The sequence below is a fragment of the Takifugu flavidus genome, chromosome 19 (genome assembly GCF_003711565.1).
Source record: "Takifugu flavidus isolate HTHZ2018 chromosome 19, ASM371156v2, whole genome shotgun sequence".
Classification (NCBI taxonomy): Eukaryota; Metazoa; Chordata; class Actinopteri; order Tetraodontiformes; family Tetraodontidae; genus Takifugu; species Takifugu flavidus.
Window position 1 is genome coordinate 5,443,118 of NC_079538.1, and position 20,598 is coordinate 5,463,715.

General features: G+C 45.9%; 2 protein-coding genes across 2 annotated transcripts; both read left to right on the forward strand.

Annotated features, from left to right (window-relative positions):
* Positions 1-140: 140 nt before the first annotated feature.
* ppp2r5a (protein phosphatase 2, regulatory subunit B', alpha isoform) lies at positions 141-15,307 on the forward strand. The gene is given in 14 exon segments (XM_057017461.1): positions 141-1,154; positions 6,938-7,134; positions 9,614-9,715; positions 9,810-9,902; positions 11,387-11,517; positions 12,095-12,154; positions 12,447-12,555; positions 12,839-12,892; positions 13,036-13,086; positions 13,168-13,287; positions 13,442-13,569; positions 14,264-14,365; positions 14,556-14,716; positions 14,719-15,307. Coding segments are annotated over 14 exon segments (1,536 nt in total). The 5' UTR covers positions 141-1,006; the 3' UTR covers positions 14,799-15,307.
* Positions 15,308-17,085: 1,778 nt separating this feature from the next.
* Positions 17,086-20,598, forward strand: opn8c (opsin 8, group member c). Its single transcript, XM_057017464.1, has 4 exons — positions 17,086-17,322; positions 18,368-18,661; positions 18,734-19,065; positions 20,061-20,598. The coding sequence occupies exons 1-4, from the start codon at positions 17,226-17,228 to the stop codon at positions 20,559-20,561; spliced, it is 1,224 nt and encodes a 407-aa protein (XP_056873444.1). The 5' UTR covers positions 17,086-17,225; the 3' UTR covers positions 20,562-20,598.

Genomic DNA, 20,598 nt, shown 5'->3' on the forward strand with positions numbered 1-20,598 from the left:
TGCCTTCCGGCATTTGTTTTCACGTGTCCCGTTCACTAGTCCCGTTTTCAGCGTCTCCTGATTGGCTGAAAGAAGTTTAACGCGTGGGTCGCCTCGGCCTGTGATTGGCTGTTACAGACGTCAGTCAATGACGCAACACTGTCAGGCCGCGGAGTCTCATGAACCGTCAAGTCAGCCGGAGATGAAGCGAAATGTCTGCGCCTCGGTGGAATAAACGGCCGCACGGCGTCCAGTAATTACTTCTACAAATGACTGCTCGTTTTAAAAAAGGCGCCGTGAACGCATGCGACGCTGTTTGGAAGTCGAGGAGCGTGGCCGAGTAACGGCGGATCGTCGGCAAACTTTTAAATGTTTGCCTTTCGGGCGACATTAAACTTCGTCGTTGGGTAATTATTTGATCAAACTCCACGGCGAAGGGAGGCGAGGATCCCGAAGCAGCGTTGGAAGGCAAGGACTTGGCGTTTAAAGGAGGAGCGACAGAAACTTGACCAAGAAACTGAGGGGATTTTTTTTCTCCCCTTTTTTGCAGCTGTTCAACTTTAACAATGGGTCAGAGTTGCGCTGTAATTTACTGTCGGGACATTTTAACCAACTAGCTACGCGCATTAGCCGACGCTGCTAATTGATTTATCGTGAGCATGCCTCTCGTTTACTTTGCAACAGGTCCAGCAAACACATCTAGGTGCTGAGTGGTGGCCTTTTACATCGCTCAAATAAGCTCGCTTTATACTACTGGCAACGCCATGAGCTGCAGGTCGGTTGGTTTTAAAGAGATTTGACGCGCCTGTGGGAACGAACATTCCTATAACAATCCACATTTTGGACACCAGCATCGTGTGACCATGTCGGAAAATCCAGAGCAATAAAGGACTTGGACCAGAGCCGAGCTCCGAGACGCGCAGCTGGCTTCGTGTTTTGGTGTTGATGCGACCCGAAGAGGAAACCTTGAATCTATCCTGGGGGATATATTAGCTCATCTGAAGTCTTCGGCACTTTGAGCATCAAAATGTCGGCCATCTCCGCATCGGAGAAAGTGGACGGGTTTACCAGAAAGTCCGTGAGGAAGGCCCAGAAGCAGAGAAAATCCCAAGGCTCTTCCCAGTACCGCACACAGAGCGCCCCAGTTGAGCTTTCGCCGCTACCGCAGCTCAAAGGTAGGCTTAAGAGGATGAAGGTGTCTGCTGCTTAAAATAGACCATTGTGACGAGGGTGGAATGAGTATTCAGACTGTGCATAAGCAGCATTTGGTCCAAGCGTGCGTGATTTGTGCTCCAAAACGGCAAATATTTCATGCATTTGCGTGAACCAACCTGCAAAATATGGACGCATCTCCGTTCAGTCCCTCTGGTTATTTCAACACAAACTGATGCCCAAATATCAAGGCTGCAGCAGCGCAACCTCCGGAGTTTTGTCAATAGTGGAATTTCCTTTTCATTGTCTTTCAAGTGCGCAACTATAACAGTATTTCAGTTTCTACACGGGCTTACAAAGAGGTGATACTAGTGGGAAAAGCAAAAATGGAATGATCTGAGGGCGAGGAGCCTTTTGGAGATGCTGGAGAAGGACTGAGATGCGTTATTTCCATCCCGTAACATGCTTTTATTTATTTCAGCACCGAGCCGCTTCGTTCCCTCTTAAACATTCTGTGTTGGTCAAAACAAAACTAAAGCCAGCAGCAGGTTTGGGGCCAGCCTGTGCACTGGGGAGGTGTGTGCGGAAGATTGCACAATGAAAGTATGTCACCAGCCTCGAGTGAGCTTTTGAGTACACACAGCCCAGAGAAACATCAAGTAAACCAGGAGTGTGTGGGATAATGTGAGTGACGACTTGGCAGGCCACACACTTCTCCGCTGGAGGTTTTCCCCTCTTGTGAATTTGGCCTTGCGTTTTGTCGACCGACCATCCGTCCGTACGTTGGGCTCCTCGTATCCTGCGTAAGGCCGGTGGAACGTGTCTCAGCCCAGCAGCAACGGTGCGCACGCTTGCCCCGCATCGTGTCTGGCTCTGGAGTGCTTCGCCCCTTCCAAACCTGCCAAATCCTTGAAAAAGAAATGGCTTCACCAAAACTTTCACCGTACTAGACACCTGTTGTTGGTTGTCTTTCAGTAACCAGTGCTACATTTGTGGATGCTGTGTGTATTTAGTCAGCAAACACAACGGTGTGTTTTTCCATTGTGTACTCATGCAGCATGTTTACACAAACTGTTTTACCTCGTACATTAAAAGCTGTTGTATCGATTGACAGCGTTGTTCTTGTTTAGCTAAGATGCCAGAATAGTCCACCATGCTCATTAAGATAGTATTATTCATCTCTGTTCTTGGTATGGTCATGAGTTGGGTTATTTCCTTCCTGATAAATCACACAGCAACAAGTCAACACATGGCTTCGCCGCCTCCATTTAATGGAGGGCAAAGTTGAACTTACAAGACTTGCCTGGTCAAGTTGCCTAGAACGAGGTGAGGTAAAATGATTCAGCACGATGGCCGCCCCATTTACAAGGTTCTAAGCAGGGAACTATCTGAAATATGTATTTGGAGCGTGTGGTTGGTTTGTTTTGGGCAGCATTATTTCCCAAAATGGCTGAGTGTCTCACATCGTAGGACATGTTTAAAGACTCTTCCCAAGTTGTTCATTTCATTGCTTGGAAGTCTCGGTGTGTGTGTGAGCGAGTGAGAGAGTCGTAAGTTATTATTGGCAACACTCAAGTGTTGACTGTGAAAGAGTTGCTGGCAGAAAACCGCTCAAAGTCCGACACATATAGCTTTAGGGGCATCTGTGTCCGTGAAAACACTAAAATATAGCTCCTCTATATAGACGGTGAGGGGGAGCAGAAATCGTAGGTTAAATCTCAAGTTAAACAGAACCTACAGTAACCAGTGGTTTCCAGTTAATCCTTTATTGTCGTTCCCACTGGACTGTGGACAGGGTAATAATTGCCCATCATACCAAACATGCCTCAAGTTATGCACATGTGCACTTTAAGATGACACACAGGGGGTGTCATTTACTATAGTTAGAATTCTGGAAACACACATATGCTGTAATGTTGGTCCCCCCAACCCCCAAAAAAGGTCCCCCCCAGATCGCTCCACCATGATAAACTGCTTTGTGCTGTGATTGGGCTCCAATTGTTCAATGATCAGACTATCTATTCATTAGCTTGTGCTTCCGGCGGCACCTTTGCTTGATTCCTCCTCGTCCTAGCAGCCGTTGCATTCTGGATGCGCCGCGTGTGCAGGTGTTTAATCCTCTGTTTCGTCTGTTTTTAGCAAGGAATCGTCTCTGGTTTTAAAAGTGCAGGCAGGGAAACGTGCATTTGTGGAGAGGTGAGAGTGCTTATAGCTCGCTCCCCGTGATAGACACGAAAGATGAGTCACGCAGCCATCACCCTTGTTGCCGTGGTAACCTGAAGCCTGAGAGTAAAGTGTTTTAACTCGTTTATGCTTTTCTTTACTGCACTACATTTCTCCGTTAAATAAAGCTGCACCCGAGTTGGTGCTGGTGAAGTCATCATTTAGCCTAAAACGTATTGATTTTCGTGGACACGACTTGTTCCACCCCCTAAAGTCCTCTGCTAACGGTCTATTTCAGTATTTCTTGGACAGCCTGTTTTATTTTTACATGATGTTTTGACTTGTTTGAGGAGCGAAAAATCCAAATCTACTTAACGTGCAACCATAACGGCTTGGACTTCTAGCCAGTTTTGACCAACCTTGATGCCCCCCCACTGTGTGTTCATGGAAAACCTGTCAGTTGCATTGGTGTAACGACTGTGTGCCAGAGGTTGTTTCCACCGCATTTGCCAGCATGCAATCAATAAATAAGTTTCCATTAAAAAAGGGGGTAAAGATTTAGTGATGTAACGCAGGCGGCGTTGGTCACCATCTGCCTGCTGATGTCAGCCGTGACCATGGCCTCCGGCAGGCTTCAGTCTACCTCCAGGTTTGTATCCAAACCTGCTGCATCCACTGTAATTGCACCGTCTGCCATCTGAAGACAGGTTGCACCAGGCACCTTCTCATAATAAACATCCGTAACCAAGGCCGACGCTCACAAGGAGAAAACACACACGGTTCGGTGTAATACCTATAATTTCCTCATGTCTGTGTTTCATACGAAGGTAAACAGTGCCTGTATGGTATCAACATATTGTCTTCACACACAACAATTCTTAAACAATCTGCTTTGAAAACACAGTTTTTCTTTCTTAATGATGCCTTATATAATGTTATAGTTTTATAATGTGCTCTCACCTCTGGCTTTTCCTTGTACAACAATGACACGGTGAGAAAGAACATCCAGAAACATGTATGATGTGTCGTTTTCTCATCAAGTTGCTCTTTGTTCCTTTTAGGAATGGGAAACCAGCATTAATGCAAGACTAATGTTGACATTTCGGAGCATAAAACCTCATGTTTAGCTTCCCTTTGCCTCCGAAGTGCAAGCTTAAACTCGGCAGGCAGATGTGCTGAGATCTTTGAGTGAGGTGCGGGTAGGACGGTGGCAGCCTTGGGCCTTGCGAGGGTTATTGCAGCACCGTCCCGACCCCCCCTTTGGGCAGATCACCTGACATACTGCTTTCTCAGAGAGTGCAGCAAATGTTTAAATGGGAGAAGAGCACACAGAGGCGGTGTAAGTGAAAGGCCGCCGGTGGCTCGTGTTTCAGGGGATTAATACTCCTGAATCCACTGCGTAGCTCTAATACTCTCAGTCGCGCAGGATGATTGTTATTCATGAAACTACTTCCGCAGCTCCACGAGGTTACCACCCATTTTAGGCCTGAGCTTGAGGTTTTACGTCTGTTTTCACGCAGGCTTGTGTAGATGTTTTGATCTTAATCAGCAACACGCTTACGGATGTCGCTAAAACCCATGTGTTGACCGCGTGTTGTGTTGCATGCTCGCACTAAAACTTTAAAAAGTGAACGCTAAGAGACTTTAGAGTTGCGTGTTTTCTCTTTCCTTCCCTTTTCTTTACCTTCTTAATGTCTTATTTGTTCTGCAAACATGTCCTCCCTCCCTCGCTATCACAGTTCATATCAATCCCTGAACATCTGAGTTACAGGGCCCTTATTTGTACTTTGCATTCACTATTTCACATATAAACTGTTCCAGTCATTTCCTAATTGTTTGGTTGGGGTTCTGATGTATTTTGCCAGCATCATTTTAATGTGCACTCCAAACAAATGGGCAGCTAATGCTATACATGTGTTGCTCCTCTTATCTAACCAGTTTAGCAGCTACGGCCTGACCTTCTCACTCTTATGCTAGTCATGTATTAACCGTCATATTTGGTCCACAGTCACTCCTATTTTTTTGTCACTCGCTGCCTCAAAACATCGCACATGTTTGCAGAAGTTAGCACACACATCAGTGTCCGTGTTCAACTCCAGCATAAACGGCTAAAAACAACAGTGTGACTAAACTACTACACACTTTGTACCGCTCTCAAAGGGCCACGCTAGAGCTCCAGTGCACCAATAATCTGTCACAGTTCGGTGGTCACATGACCTGCATACTTTCTTTCCTTTGTTTTGGTACTTGAGGTGCTTGTCCTATAGTTCCAGGAATTGTTGATGCGTGTGAAGTTCTTCTTGCTTCACCTGGTGACAAAGCTTGTTGGTTGGTTTTACGAGCTGCCCCCTGCCGCTACGCAACATTTTTAAATTACTTAAAAAGTTAGTGAATTTTACTTCACTACTTAAATGGACAAAGCGTACCTATAATGCTGTATCTTACTCCTTTTTTGTGTTTGGACTGCTATTGACAGCAGATTGCATTGTTTTAATGTTGAAATTTGATTTATTTCATCACTCTAAATATGTGTAGATTTGGAAACGACGCCGTTGGGTGGGATAAAAACCTTCTCCGCGGGTATGAAATGAAACGGGAGGACAGGCTGTGACTAAATGTTTGAGCTACCTACAGCAGTTTGTGGGGTTTGTTGTTATTCACCCTGAACACATCAGCTGCTGTGATTCTGATCCCGAAGACAAACCCGCAGCATATTCTGAGACTTTTGCAGAAGCCTGCGAGTCACTCGTTATCAAAAAGACCTTTTGAGTGTTAAAAATAAGTGCTGGTTTGTTAGTTTCCAAATGCTTCTGCTGTTGAAAGCGCTTTGTCTGCTTTTAAAGCTCATCTGATTTCTACAGTCTCTCAGATGAACAGTTTCATGACCCGCCATTTTGAACGTGATGATAGAAATGTGTAGTAGGGTTTTATGGACGTTGCTCTTACGCAGACATCATCCCTGTCCCGTACTGGTGCATTCTGGGTAAGTTTTAGTAGGTGCAGAACATCACTGGATGAGATACATCCCCTCATCTCTCTCCTCTCTGTCTGTTTTACCAACACGATACGTCACTAACTAAAGTCTGGCAAACTGTCCTGTCCTCTGAGCATGGACGTCTAAACACGTCTATATTTGCAAAACCTTTTGACCTTTGGAGCAGTCATAGGGTGGCCTTCTGTTACCAGCTTTACAGAGAGGATCCTGTGTCTTCAGTGATGGGTTCCGCTGCCTGGGAATAGAACATCCCTGAACATGGTGTTTAGCTTCAGATGGTGTGTCATTGCATTTCTGGATGGCTGCTACGGGCTTTTTATAGCTTTGCTGGGGTCAGGTTTGACAGCTCTAATAACCCCGGACGCACTCTGTCTAATCTGTACAAGGCTTCACAATCAAAGCTGAAAATGATCGAGCTGCTGGGCGTCCGGGACAGGTGTGCGATAAGATCATTGGTAGGAAGTCATAATAGATACACAACTCTCTAAGAAGGTGCTGCGGTACCGTGTGTGCACTGCTGTGTTGGGACTACACCCCGAAAGGCTTAATGCATCAACTGGTCTCTAATTTATATCATTCACATCATGTCACCATAGAAAGTGCAGAAGGAGGTTTTTGACTTGAATGCTTTGGCTTGTGTCCTTCCAGATGCCCCCTCTACAGAACAGCAGGAACTGTTCACCCAGAAACTCCAGCAATGCTGCGTCATCTTTGACTTCCTGGACTCGGTCACAGACCTGAAGAGCAAGGAGATCAAGAGGGCCACGCTCAATGAACTTGTGGACTATGTCTCTACCAACAGAGGCGTGCTGGTGGAGACTGCATACCCGGAGATCACCGACATGGTGAGCACGCTCGCTCTTCTAGCCAAGTGGAGAGGCAGCCGCTTTGAAACCCAGCGTAGGGCATCTTTGATGCTGTGTATTTGTAGTGATGGTGCACCTGCCCCCAACAGCCTCCCACGGTGTTTTAATGACTCACGGACAACATTTAGCACACAACAGTCACTACTACAGTACAGCGGTGATTCACAGCAGATCTTCGCCGGTGGAGAGGAGCACATCCACAGTTGCCCTCAGGCCTCCTGTGGAATCTAATAACTCATGACCTTTTTATTACTAAAGTTGATTCAGATCAATACTCGGTTTGGGTAGACGATGGCATGTGGCCGTTAAAACGGGTCACCAGAGCTCCTTTTACCCCCCATTCGCACGTGCAGCCGTTCCTCAAAGCATCTGTGTGGACTTCTTGCATGTCAGAGCCAGGATTGATTTTCTGCTACATTTGCAGCCGCAGTTGTGGTCACGCTTCTCGGAGCTTGCCGAGATGGCTGGCTGATAAACGACGGCCATATTGGCTCCTTTGGGACCTTAAAACAGTATTGTGACAGTGATAGCTGTTGATTTATGCCGCCAAATGCCGAATGGAGCTTTGAATCTTTGACTTCAGGCTATTTCAGCAGCCTTTCGGGCCTTTCTCTTGGGGAGGGCGGGTGTTTTGTGTTGCTACTTGCCTGTTGCACCACACCCAACAGGTTAGGTCACCAGTGTTATCGCCTGTGCCGCTTGTGTCAGCTATTTCCATCCAGTAACCAAAACCTGCAGTCAGCTTAATTTAAACCTTTTAAATGTTGAATTTGAAAGAGACTAAACAGGCGTTCGTTAGGTGATCTGGTGACCTTAAGTGCAGTGGAGGCTGCTTAAAAGCTCTTTTATAGATATTCTGGTCACGTGATGAGCAGGAGGTGAAAGGTCGACCCATCCACCGAAGGTTTGGGTTTGGGGAATGTCTTCCTCATCGGGGTCACGGAGGACATGCGTGACTTTCCTATACGAATTCTGTTAAATAGCTTTTTTCTTCACTAGAGAGTAAATTAATTACTTCCAGATATAAATTTTTGCCTTTTATTTGTCTCATTTTGCCAGAGAGACGCGAAGCCTTAATGTAAACGGAACAGCTCCCACGTGCGTCTGCGGGTGTGTGCGGATGATTTACATTCAGCCTCACATCCTGTCCTCTCTGGGCCCTTTAGCACAAACAGACAGTCCCCTGGAAGAGGGAATCACTTTGTATTTGTCAGGAAAAGGCAGTTCAGCGGGTCGGTTGTCGTTAACCGATGGAGTGGAGGTGTCGGAGGCTGCAGGTTTGAACATCACACAGTTGTTTTCTTTTCCTTTTCACGTCAGTACAGCCGCACTTTGGGCTCAGACTTCTCTAAAATCACAGGAAATGCACAAACAAGCGGACGCCAGCGTAGAACAGCAGTGTTGAGCTGACGGGCATTTCTGAACAGCTCAGTCAAGCTTGAAGAGAACAGCCTACAACAGCACCGCGCTAGAAAATAAAGCAAAGTCATCTGTTGTTCGGGGGAGGGGGGCTGAAAATCTGCTGTCAACATTTGATTCAAAGACGAGCGTTTGCATTTGACACCCGTCGAAGGTCCGAGTATCCAAGTTTCATTCCGCTTTCTCTTCTCGAGATGTCACTTTGCACTAGTGGGGGTCCAGGCCTGCACCGTCTTCCCGGGCTTCCCTCATTGCACTTGCAGCCAGCTCAGATAGCGCCCTGCAGAGCGCCGCTCTGTCAGTATTTGGGCCTCTGACAGGTTTTAAATATCCTCGCTACCTTAATCTGTTGCGGTCATTTGGATGTTTCCAGATGCCAATAAGTAATTTGATGTTGTCTTTATCACTTCAGCATTCATCCAGCCACATAATACCAGATTTTCCAGCTCCCTGCAGCTCTGTGCCACACTCAAATTTACCCCTGCTAAAAATAACAGTGGGGTGGAGGCGGCGGGCACCCGTGTTCACTGATTGTCTTTGGCATAGAATGTTAAAAGGGGACTAATGAAGGACCTCTAATGGGTTTTGGAGGCAGCGGTAAAGATCAACAGTTAAATAATAGCGTGGTCAGACAACTGCAGCCAGCTTGTAGCCTTCAGATGCCAGTTTTAATCTTTTAGAAAACCCTCAGAATGTCAAATTCTCTTTTCCAGGCCAATAATTAAAGCCCCACCAACATCAGCTTTTCCCAATAAATCAAGCCACGGGATCTGGAGAAGCAAGCTTGCACATTATCTTTTACACTTTTGAGTTTTTACACTCTTTAAACACGAACCACCAATAGTATCTTGTTTCTGAGAGCAAAAATCAGGATTTAAAAGAGCCAAGCTGCCGCATTAGTCACTGATACTCATTTTCTGCCCCTTGGGGGTATGATGGCAGGCTCACAGCCACGATAATAAAACAGCCATTAAGAGCTCACTCCCAAGTGAGCTTGTTTTGTGTATGAAATGGTAATCATTTTTCCTCCCTCATTCAGATCACCACCAACATATTCCGGACTCTTCCACCAAGCGAAAACCCGGATTTTGACCCAGAGGAGGATGAACCTACCCTAGAGGCCTCCTGGCCTCATATTCAAGTATTCATCCTCTTCCACTCCTCCACCATTGTGCACATTGGTTGTGTAAAACGTGTTTACATCTGTTAAAGATGGAATTTGCTCTGTCTTCCAGCTGGTCTACGAGTTTCTTCTACGCTTTCTGGAGAATCCAGACTTCCAGCCCAGCATCGCCAAGCGCTACATTGATCAGAAATTTGTTTTGCAGGTTTGTGTCTTCTTGTTTTATCGCCAAGTTTGGTTATCAAGGGAGAAAGCTCCGCCCCTTTAAAATGGGTAACACAGGGGAAAAAAGAAAAAGTGGGCCAGAGAATAGCTGAGGTTTCTTTCCCAGCACATCATGGGGTGTTTTGGGTGCGCAGGAGCCAGGCTGCCTCTCTGCTAACTGCAGTTCTCTCTTGAGAAGCCACACTGATGCTGTTAATGGTGGACCACAGGACCTGGAATGTTGGCTGGGCCGCATCTGAGGTGCCTGAACCAACTTTCCATGATGCGAGTGTGTCGTAGGAGAGCTTTAAATAGCTGTATGCTCCTGCTTACTCCTCCGGTCCAGAGGACTGTAGCTGCAGAATGAGATGCAGACACAAAAGCTCCCATTTTATGTACATCTACAAACAGCTTGTGTCTGAATGATTTCGCCTTGGGGTTATTTTCCTGGTACATCTATTATCTATAATGACATGCTTTAGTAATGCTCATCCTGACTGCTGCTGCCAGACCAGCAGCCCAGGCAGAAAACAGCCTCCGACACACTTCAACAGCTCCACGTGGAGCAACGAGCAGAACATGTGGTTGGACACAGGGCTGAGGTGCCTTTAAGGTGGTTTTAGGACTACCACTGGACTCTTAATGCCAGCGTATTTCTGCCACCAACCCGAATGTCCGTCTGTACGTCGGGACACAAGTTTTGTGAATCTGGTTAGTAACTCTCGGTAGTCGGGATCTAAAATTGTTTTCCCTGAAATAAAATCAACTGAAAGTGCAGCTGAACCAAGTGCCAACGGGCTGCGTTGTCACACCAGTGTCAGGTGGAGCCTGAGGCCGTGCGGGAAATAAAACCTGTGGTTAGCTTCACCGCCATGCTAGCTGAGAGCTGTTGCTGCGCTCACATGGTTGCGATTGTTGCTCCTTTATCTCCCTACGAATAAAGTCGGAATCTCTGATTTTTTTTTTTCTTTTCTCTGCTGCCTTTAAAGACTTTTTTTGTTGAGGAATATCTATAAATACTTAGTCAATAACCTTTTTCATGGGTCTAAAATCCACATGATAATGTCTGTGATGTGTTTGTTACTTACTTTCTTCTCTTGTCCAGTTTATTTAAGAAGCCCGTTCGACTTCTTAGATGCTGGGATATTCTGGGAACTACCAGCCACAGTCGTCAGCACATCACTTTTTTCTATACAGCACATCTTCACTGATCCATAGAGCTACGACAAGTGAAAATCCAAATATTTTGAAGGAAAAAAAGGGTCTCTTTGTAACCTAAGATGTGTTTTATGTATTAATGTCTGTTCTCGCAATTTTAACTGAAATCTCTGATAATTACCTGCTGTTACGGTGCCTTTTTTTTGATTCACTGCTTTAAAATAACCTTTAGTTGACCCTGCTGTGTTCACTTACTGTGGCAGTTAGCTGTGAAGACATGAAAAGAAGCTCCAATCCATTATCATTCCTCTTTTCTCTTATTTTCAGCTGCTGGAGCTGTTTGACAGCGAGGACCCAAGAGAGAGGGATTTTCTCAAGACCATTCTGCATCGGATATACGGAAAGTTCCTGGGGCTGCGGGCCTTCATCAGGAAGCAGATCAACAACATTTTCTTGCGGTGAGCAAAATCATTGACATCTGCTTCACATGTAGACTTTAATAAAGAGTACAGAATAGTTATTACAGTCTGGAGTGAACAGCTGTTGTTAGCAAACCCAGAGGATGGCGCACACGGAGGCCTCAGATGTTCAGTGGGCTTTAGGTGAAATGGCGAGGAGGGGCTCTCGATGTCATTTCCAACAGGCAAGGTGGCAAAACGGTGCGCCCACTTTGGCCATCTGTCGCCCAGGGTAAAAATAGCACCACGGTTGTCAGGCGCCACAAACCACATGTGCGTGGCGACACCGACCAAACAAAGGAGATGAATAATGCTCCTCGTTAAATCGGTGCAGTCAATTACTGTCACCTCACCAGCGTAAATGGCGCTTAAACGAGCGGTCAGTGAAGGCACCGGTGGACGGCAGTTATCCCTGAGTGAGAGCTTCCCGTTGGCGGAAACAGGAAACTGTTAGGACATGAGGCGGATGGGAAACGACTTAGATTCCCAAAGCAGCGCAGCAAAGCTTTGAGGCACGGCTGCGGTTTGAATGAAAAGCTTAGAGTTCACCTTTTTAAGCGTTTCTCTTCCGCCGCAGGTTCATTTATGAAACCGAGCACTTCAACGGCGTGGCTGAGCTGCTGGAAATCCTGGGAAGGTGAGAAACACTTGGATCGTTTGGGCCCGACGGTCCGGATTTTCTATTAGACGTATCAAGTCACATCCTGGTTCCATTTTGAAGTCATTAAAAACAATCTTATTCCTTCAAGGCGAAATCTAACGGGAGTAACTGATGTGTTTTTCTGTGTAAAACTTCCTTTGCTTTACTCGGCTCTCTCAACATGAGGCCTGCCTGACTTGGGAACCATAGAATCTGATCTCGGCATCATCGATTTGTGCTCTTTGATTTAGTTTTGTCTCTCCCTGTCGTGTTTGTTGTCTGTTTGCAGTATCATTAACGGGTTCGCGTTGCCTCTGAAGGCAGAGCACAAGCAGTTCCTCATGAAGGTGCTCATTCCGTTGCACACGGCTAAATCTCTGTCCCTTTTTCACGCACAGGTATGTGGAATGCTCTTTACTGTCATTTACACACGCTTGAGATTAGCTCTGAAGCTGCACTGAACATTTGACACAGAAAATAGAGCCCTGAGGAGATATTTACATTTATCGCCTGTGCTCTGGCGCCCCTGGTGGCGTTCAGGGGGAAATGCACCAGTTCAGCGGTTAATGTGGATCAGTTTTTAGTATATTTGTATATTTTTATGTCAAGTACAGTATATATTAAAAATGAATTGATGTCCTTTGCACAATATTCACACCTTTATATTTTCTTCTTCCTCAGCTAGCCTACTGTGTCGTTCAGTTTCTTGAGAAGGATCCTACGCTCACTGAGCCGGTATTTGTTTTTCTTTATCACTCCTACTCAAAGCACAGGGCCTCAAGCTCTAAATTTGTATATGGTGTATAGAAATACTGCTGAGAGCCACCCACAGAAACACTGCAGCAAGGTTTAAAATGAACTTCCTGTCATCTGTGCAGGTGATCCGCGGGCTTCTTAAGTTTTGGCCTAAAACCTGCAGTCAGAAAGAGGTAATCTTCCATCTGTCGCTACGCTATGCATCAGCGAGCCGCTCCTCACTCTGCCTCTCGCATCGCTTTGCTTATCGTTAGGTCATGTTCCTGGGGGAAATCGAGGAGATTCTCGACGTCATCGAGCCGTCGCAGTTCAAGAAAATCCAGGAGCCGCTGTTTAAGCAGATCTCTAAATGTGTGGGCAGTCCACATTTTCAGGTACTCACATGACGCACCCATCACACCACTTTTAGGTGGTTCTCGTTAGAGTGCTGGAACAAAGGACTTTGTTTCCTATTACTGTGACTGAAGAATTCAGAGTGTCTGTTACTGGTTGGACTTCTTCATATCAGCAGTGTCACTTTTCTGGTAGGTTGCAGAAAGAGCTCTGTACTTCTGGAATAATGAGTACATACTCAGCCTCATCGAGGAGAACATTGACAAGATCCTTCCGATTATGTTTGGGAGCCTGTACAGGATCTCTAAAGAACACTGGAACCCGTGAGTACCTTTTGGTTCAGGCGGTATGTTTGACTTGCTAAATTGCTTTGATTTCATGGTTTCAACACACAAACTACGTCGGGGCGTTGCCACAGATTTGACCCAGTTCACACATTTAAATCAGGAAATCCAGATTCGTGACACACAATTCTGCTCCCGCAGCATTTCAAACAGGACTGAACCCTTTTATTTATTTAACGAAAATATAAAACCTTTAATAGTGATCCTAATGGGTTGATGGAAGGATGCTGTCGCACGGGACGTGCAGGTGACCTGGACATTTATCATTCTGTAAACATCTGCGGTCACTGGCTGTGGTGTAAATAAAAGTCAAGAATTACTGCAGAATAAGTTTCTTTTTGTTTTATTATGCTACACTTTGTGTATGTCCAGTGATATTCACGTATGCTGTGTGGGTGTTTAGTGACAACTACACCCTAGAAAGGGTGAAACAAGCAGTGGGTGTGGGTGTGAGGCCTACATTTGGTGTTTTTAAATAGATCTCTAATGCAAGCAGGCTAATAACATTCAACTAGATACTTTTAGGTTATTTACCTAGTTTAATCATGCTAGACATGAATGCGCTGTGTTTGTATGAACAGTTATTGGCCTTTGATGGTTTTCCCATCATTTACTAATTTGTTTGTATTCAGGCTTGATTTTCATCATCTAATCGTCTCCCGCTGTTTCGCAGGACCATCGTCGCTCTGGTCTACAACGTGCTGAAGACGTTGATGGAGATGAACTGCACGCTGTTCGACGGGCTGACGTCCTCCTACAAAGCAGACAGGCAGCGGTGAGGGACACTGGACCCACTGTCCAACTGCACACGTCACACTTTCACTGTCGTTATTCGGCAAACAGTGACACCTAGCGGTGGGACGGCAGCACGCGTTTTCAAATGTCAGGCCTGTCCTGTGGTTGTGTGAGGCCTGCTGAGGATCAGTGTGCGGTCAGTGTTTATGTGTGAACTGTGACCTGGACAGGGAGAAGAAGAAGGAGCAGGAGAGGGACGAGCTGTGGAAGAAGCTGGAGGAGCTGAACCTGGACGGCTCCACACTGTTCCAGAACAACAGTCACCGACTTCTGAGCGCGCAGAACAACAGCAACAACAGTAATAACAACGACAGCGGCACACAGGAGAGTGCCCGCCTGCTGCCGCCGTGGACAGAGACGCCGATCGGCCCGACGGCAGCGCGGTAGCCGGCGAGAGTCCCTGTGCCAAATGACAGCAGGCGTCAGCGTTTTATTCCCTCACCCACAGAGAGACGTATTGCACTCAGCAAGACTATTAAAGCTTCTTAGAGTGGCCTAAAACTCCAGCATTGCTTTGGCAGGAAGAAGAATATTTCATCTTCAAATTATTTTTGGATGTTCTAGTGCAAAATGTATGATAAATCTATTGTCTGTCTGAGCAAAGCTATACCCTCTCACATTTAGATTCTTAACTGAAAACAGTGTTTGGTTTTATTCCTTTTATGATCCAAGGGGAGGAAATGAAAAGACTTAATTTTCTGACTGTACAAGCCCAATAGCTATTTAGATAAGCATTATTTAAATATGCTATCTCCTGTGGCTGTAAACGCTGGACCTTATTGAAGTTTGTGTGGCAGATGGGACCACCATTGTGTAGATATTTAATGTTCACATCGCGGACAGAGCGGGAGCAGATCGGAGGGGCTAGAGGCCGCGAGGTGCTTAGATAAATAAAGGAAAATTAAAGGAGACCTAAAAATGATCTGATGTGGACTGAGATGACTGAGCCTCCATTAGTGTCATATTACAGACACCAGATTTATGCGTCGGGTGTAGCACGTTCATCCAGCATCTAGAAGAGGGAAACCAGGTAGAGGAGAAGCTGATTTTATTGTTCCATTCAATCCACAGACACGTGATTCTAGCCAGCTACAGAATGGAATATATAGAGCACAACACACATTTTTGAAAAGACGTCTAGTGGAATTTTTTTTTTTTACCTGGATGACCGTGAACATTCAAAGGCACTTGTGCGTCCACCTTTAGAGTACCGTATGTCATTAATACTTTTGAACATAAATATAACATGGAACTATGAATTGAATGCATGCTGTGAACACTGTTTCCCAGTCATGGAGCTAACGTTACTACCCACCACCTCCATTTAAAAATCTTTCACCCAGGACGGACAAGTTTGAGACGGGACCACCAAAAATAAACCAAACCCAAAACCTGCAACCCAAGCCTCTTAAAAAGTAAAATTGTAGCAGGAGAAATTGTTCAGGTTTCTGTTTAGTTGGTTGTTTATCCATATTTGAAAGCCACGAATGTTGACACAAAGTATAAAGCACAGTGTTAAAGGAAATTTTTCATTTTTAAAAGTGACAATTTCCCCATTTTTCCAGTTTAGACTACAGGATAAGCTATTTGATACAGTCTCCATACAATAAATGAGTGGTTGTATTTAGGGGAGCACTGATTCTGGGAGTTACCATGTTTATGTTGAGGCTGTTATAGCGACAGTGTTGCAGCTCTGCTGCCACCTTGTGGTGTTTACTGAGCCGTGCAGCTGGAGTAGCTCCACCGGCCTTAATAGTGACTCCTGCTCAACACAATGCAAAATACTTCAAATATAATGAACCTTTGGGTATTTGCAAGAAAGCCACATGTATTTATTATATAGCGTATTTATTCGAGAGCTCTGGGCGGTGACAAAATAAATATATTAAAATAATAGTTTGGGACAGCTGGATTAAACCATTCGAAACATCAAGATCTTGAAAATGCTGTTTATTACGTGCAGGAACCATGTCTTTCTCACCTTCTAAATTTAAAACGTTGGTGATCCTGATGCCTCTGCAGGCCGCTGCAGTGTTACTGAAGGGTTCCTTAAAGTCTGCAAAAGAGCAACTCAAATTAGGAACCGGGCGCGCACGCACACACACATGCACAGGCTTGATTCTCAGTCTGGACGTCTGTGTTTACACTAACACTGGGGAACAGTTTAATTTCTGTTGAGTCAGATTTTTACGCTGATTAACTACTAAAATCGACACGCTGATTCCAAAATGGAGGTCAGTTTGTTTTTCTAGCACCTTTTTTTTTTTTTCTCCACAGCTTCCCCTTCAGGTAAGCAACATTCCCCAGATTAGCGGAAGTCCAATTGTTGATTACAAATGGACTCACCTGCAGTCACACTTGAGAGGTGTGTGCAGCTCCCAGGAGCTCAGTTCTGTCTCGGGGAAACTTCGAACTCTGGGGGATCCTGGAGTTCAAAAAAACTTGACGTGATAAAGAAAAACTGAGATCAGTTTTGGGCTCCTCGCCCAAAAATTTAAAAAGTAAAATGAGTTAAAAACAGCTGTTAAACCGCACCCAACAAACATTGTTATCCTTTACCCGCATAGCGCCGCCTGCCGGTAACAGGACAGAAATTCTAAGGATCCGATCCGCGCACGAGCTGACCTCTGGGGGGTCAATCGGTGCTCCCTCAGCCCAATTTAAGGGATTTATACAATTTGAAACATTCCAAGAGCCAATCCGTCTCTCCAGTGTCTCCACCTCACACACGCACTCACTCGCGCGCGCGCTCGCACGTTTTGATCTGGGCCCAGCGTCACCATGACAACACATCTGCCCGTATATAAGTGCGCACATCTCGCTTCGGATCGCGCTGAACAATGAACTGCTGTGGAGACAACCGCACCGTGTCGGCGTTCACTTCCAAACTGACCCCGGCTGCTGACGTCTGTGTGGGACTCACCATCCTCACCGTCGGTATGTTCTCCCCTCTGCTCGCTTTACTTTTTTAACTATTAAACTAATTACCAGATGTTCCCAATGAAGGGAAACCCTAACGGGGTCAGGTGGCCCTGGAAGCTGCGGTTAGAGAAGTGTTAATTAAGAAAAATAAGGGAAGCAAGGGAATGTCCGCTTCTTTTTTTATTCCTTTTAACTAAACCAAGGGAGGATTTCATTCAGCGGAGGAGAGAAGAAACCCTGCACGCCTGTTTTCTTGTGCCCTTCCTCCATTAGTTTGTACTGTTGGCAAAGTCTTAGAATTAGGATCAAAGTAAACAGTTTTCTTCAATTTTTAGTATTTATTGTCAGATATGTAAAGTGTTCAGATATTTGAATTGGAATTTTTTTTATAGGAGAGCCCCTTGAGATGCAACATCACATTTTCAAAGGGGTTCCAAGAGCCACATACAGCATTATATAGGAACAGGCACTACATAATAAGACATTGTCTGTGTAAATTCTCAGTCATCCAGGTCCAAGGTAGTTTTCTCTGTCAACTGGACTGGGTTTGTGGGTCTGTTTAAAACACTGCTCCCAAAATTGCCCAGAGTCATGGAAATCCTGCGAAGGCTCTCTTGATAATAGTTGGATTTGGAATTTTCTTGTTTTCGATTTCTCTGATATCTGTGAAATTCCCAGTCTGAGGGCTGCTTATGTGACCAGTATTGAGCCCGAGCTTTATGTCGCTGTTTAAAGAGACCGAGAAGGTTTGAGTTGATCCAGGGTAAATGTCTGCCTTCATTCTCTAAGGATTAAAACCCAATCGAATAAGGAATATTGCCTTAAATAGTCAATTCATTGAGTCTGTCAAGGTAATCAATGGTTGATAAGATGTCCTTCAGTGAATCAGCTGGAGCAGAGAGGTTCCAATTAGCATCTTTTTATAAAAAATAATGTTAATAAATAGAATTCAAGGTTATCTGGCTCAGCGTTCAACATCAGATGTCTCTGTTTCAGTCTGTGAAATGATCATTTTAAAGGCAAACGTCCAGAAATAAATGTCCCTCTCCTTCTCGTCCAGTTCTGCTGTCCGTCCTGGGTAACGGGCTGGTTCTGGTCATCTGCTACCACCGCAGGACGAAGCTGGTCGGCTCGGAGCTGCTGTGCGTCAACCTGGCCGCGGTGGACTTCCTCTGCTGCATCTGCTTCTACCCGCTCTCCATCCTCTCCTCCTTCCGCCACGCCTGGGTGGGCGAGAGCGCCACCTGCGTTTACTACGGCTTCGGCTGCTTCGTCTTCGGCCTGTGCAGCATGTTCACCATCACCGCCATCAGCGTCCTCCGCTACCTGAAGACCTGCTACAGCCTGGTTTACGGTGAGGTTGCCCGTGGCCCGGGGGGAGGTTTTGGGTGCAGCGGCCTAAGTTAGCGCGACTCTCTTTCTGCAGCTGTGTGGATGAAAGGAGCCAACATCTGGATAGTGTGCTGTTGCATCTGGCTGGTGGCGACGGTCTGGTCCAGCTTCCCTCTGTTCGGCTGGGGCGAGTACGTCCCCGAACCGTACGGGCTGTCCTGCACGGTCGCCTGGAGGGGCTACCACACCTCCACCAAAGACGCCTTCTACGTCATCTGCTCCTTCACCTGCTTCACGCTGATCCCGGTCCTGCTCATCGTGGTGTCCCAGTGCCAGATCATCTCCCGGGTGTCACGTTTCTCCTACCGGCTGTCTGCAAGAGGCATCTGCAACAACCTGCAGTCCACAGAAAAGCGTCTGTCCATGGTGAATAAGCTGCTCGCCTTTTGTTGCCCACCAGTCCGACCACAGATTGAATAATAAAGGTCACCTGAGATGGTGCAGACACACCCGAAGGTTTAGCCCAGGGGTCGGCAACCCAAAATGTTGAAAGAGCCACAACAAAACAAATCTGTCTGGAGCTGCAAAAAATTAGCCTTATAATAAAGGCAACACTTGCTGTAAGTGTCTATATTAGCTGTATTAGCCTTTCAAAATGATAAGTAGGCTACAAACACATAACGAGCGTTCATGATTAAATGTTTATGTTCCCTGCAGCTCATCCTGGAGAGAATGAGGCACCACGTGACCGCTCTGCTGTACGATGGCGCTTTAAGTTTAACTTCCAAATGATTCGGTCCAAGAACTGTTGAATCCTCTTCTCCTCACCTCTCTTTCTCTTTGGTATCCCTGGCCCATGACACACCCGCCGGTTTGTTCCCAACAGCCCCCTGTCTGGCACCACGCCGAGCGGAAAGAATCGACAGAGATTTTGAAATTAAATATTTATTGTTCACATTTTTACAGCGTTGGAAAACTTTAAGAATGTTTTTTTTCTCTTACAGAAATTATATCAAAACAAAAACTATATTCACGCCATCTTTTTCCATTTTCATATTTTTAAAAAGGCCACTAGGGCGGCGCTAAAGAGCCGCGGGTTGCCGACCCCTCGATTTGCCTCTTCACAGCAGTAGAACAAAGACCTACTGGGTCTGCTGCTGAAATAAAACCAACATTTTTGTTAACTCCGAAGATCATTTACAACATTCCAACATTAAATTAGTTACACAATTAGCTGGTCCCTTAAGTCACGCAAGGTGTCAGGGGTGCAGAAATCAGGCAAAAACCGGCTCCTCAGCCCAGACGTGTTCATTAATGCCAGTGTTTTTAAGCTCAGGTAGCATGTGCTGCGTGTCTACTCGAGAGGCTTTGGCGCTCTTTAAGTGCTTCACATGTGCTCTTTTTTTTGTGTCCTCTTAAAGATGTTTTTCTGCATCAGCCTGGGTTTTGTGATCGCCTGGGCCCCGTATACAGTTGTGTCCTTCCTCTTCATTTTCCACAAAGGGAACCACTACATGGCCCCCGGTGGCTTCGTGTTCGCCGCCCTCTTTGCCAAGAGTTCCCACATCTACAACCCCTTCATCTACTTCTACTTCAACAAGACTTTTCAGAAAGAGTTCCGCCACCTCTTCTTCAATCTCTGGCACAAGCGGGGGGGGAACCGAGTGGGCATTCGCTTCACCGTTGGCCAGGAGAACGCTCATCCCATTGACATCCAGTTCCAAGAGAGAGACAGCCCCCGGAAGAAGACGAGTGTGTCTCAGGACAGGAGCCAGAACAGGAGCAGAAGCAAAGACGAAGCAGAGGATGGAGGCATCAAACCGGTGTACACCTGCTGGGATTTCACGCTGGACAACACCAGGCTCATTATGGAAAATAAGCCCCCCGAAGACCCCGATTCAGTACGAGCCTCATCACCTTAAAGAAAAAAAATAAAGCATATTGTTATTGTGAAACATG

Excerpts from the sequence above, each read along its gene's own strand:
- opn8c (XM_057017464.1), top strand. The coding sequence starts at position 17,226 with ATGAACTGCTGTGGAGACAACCGCACCGTGTCGGCGTTCACTTCCAAA. Across the intron at positions 17,323-18,367 it reads ACTCACCATCCTCACCGTCG|TTCTGCTGTCCGTCCTGGGT; the intron begins GTATGTTCTCCC and ends CTTCTCGTCCAG. Across the intron at positions 18,662-18,733 it reads CTGCTACAGCCTGGTTTACG|CTGTGTGGATGAAAGGAGCC; the intron begins GTGAGGTTGCCC and ends CTCTTTCTGCAG.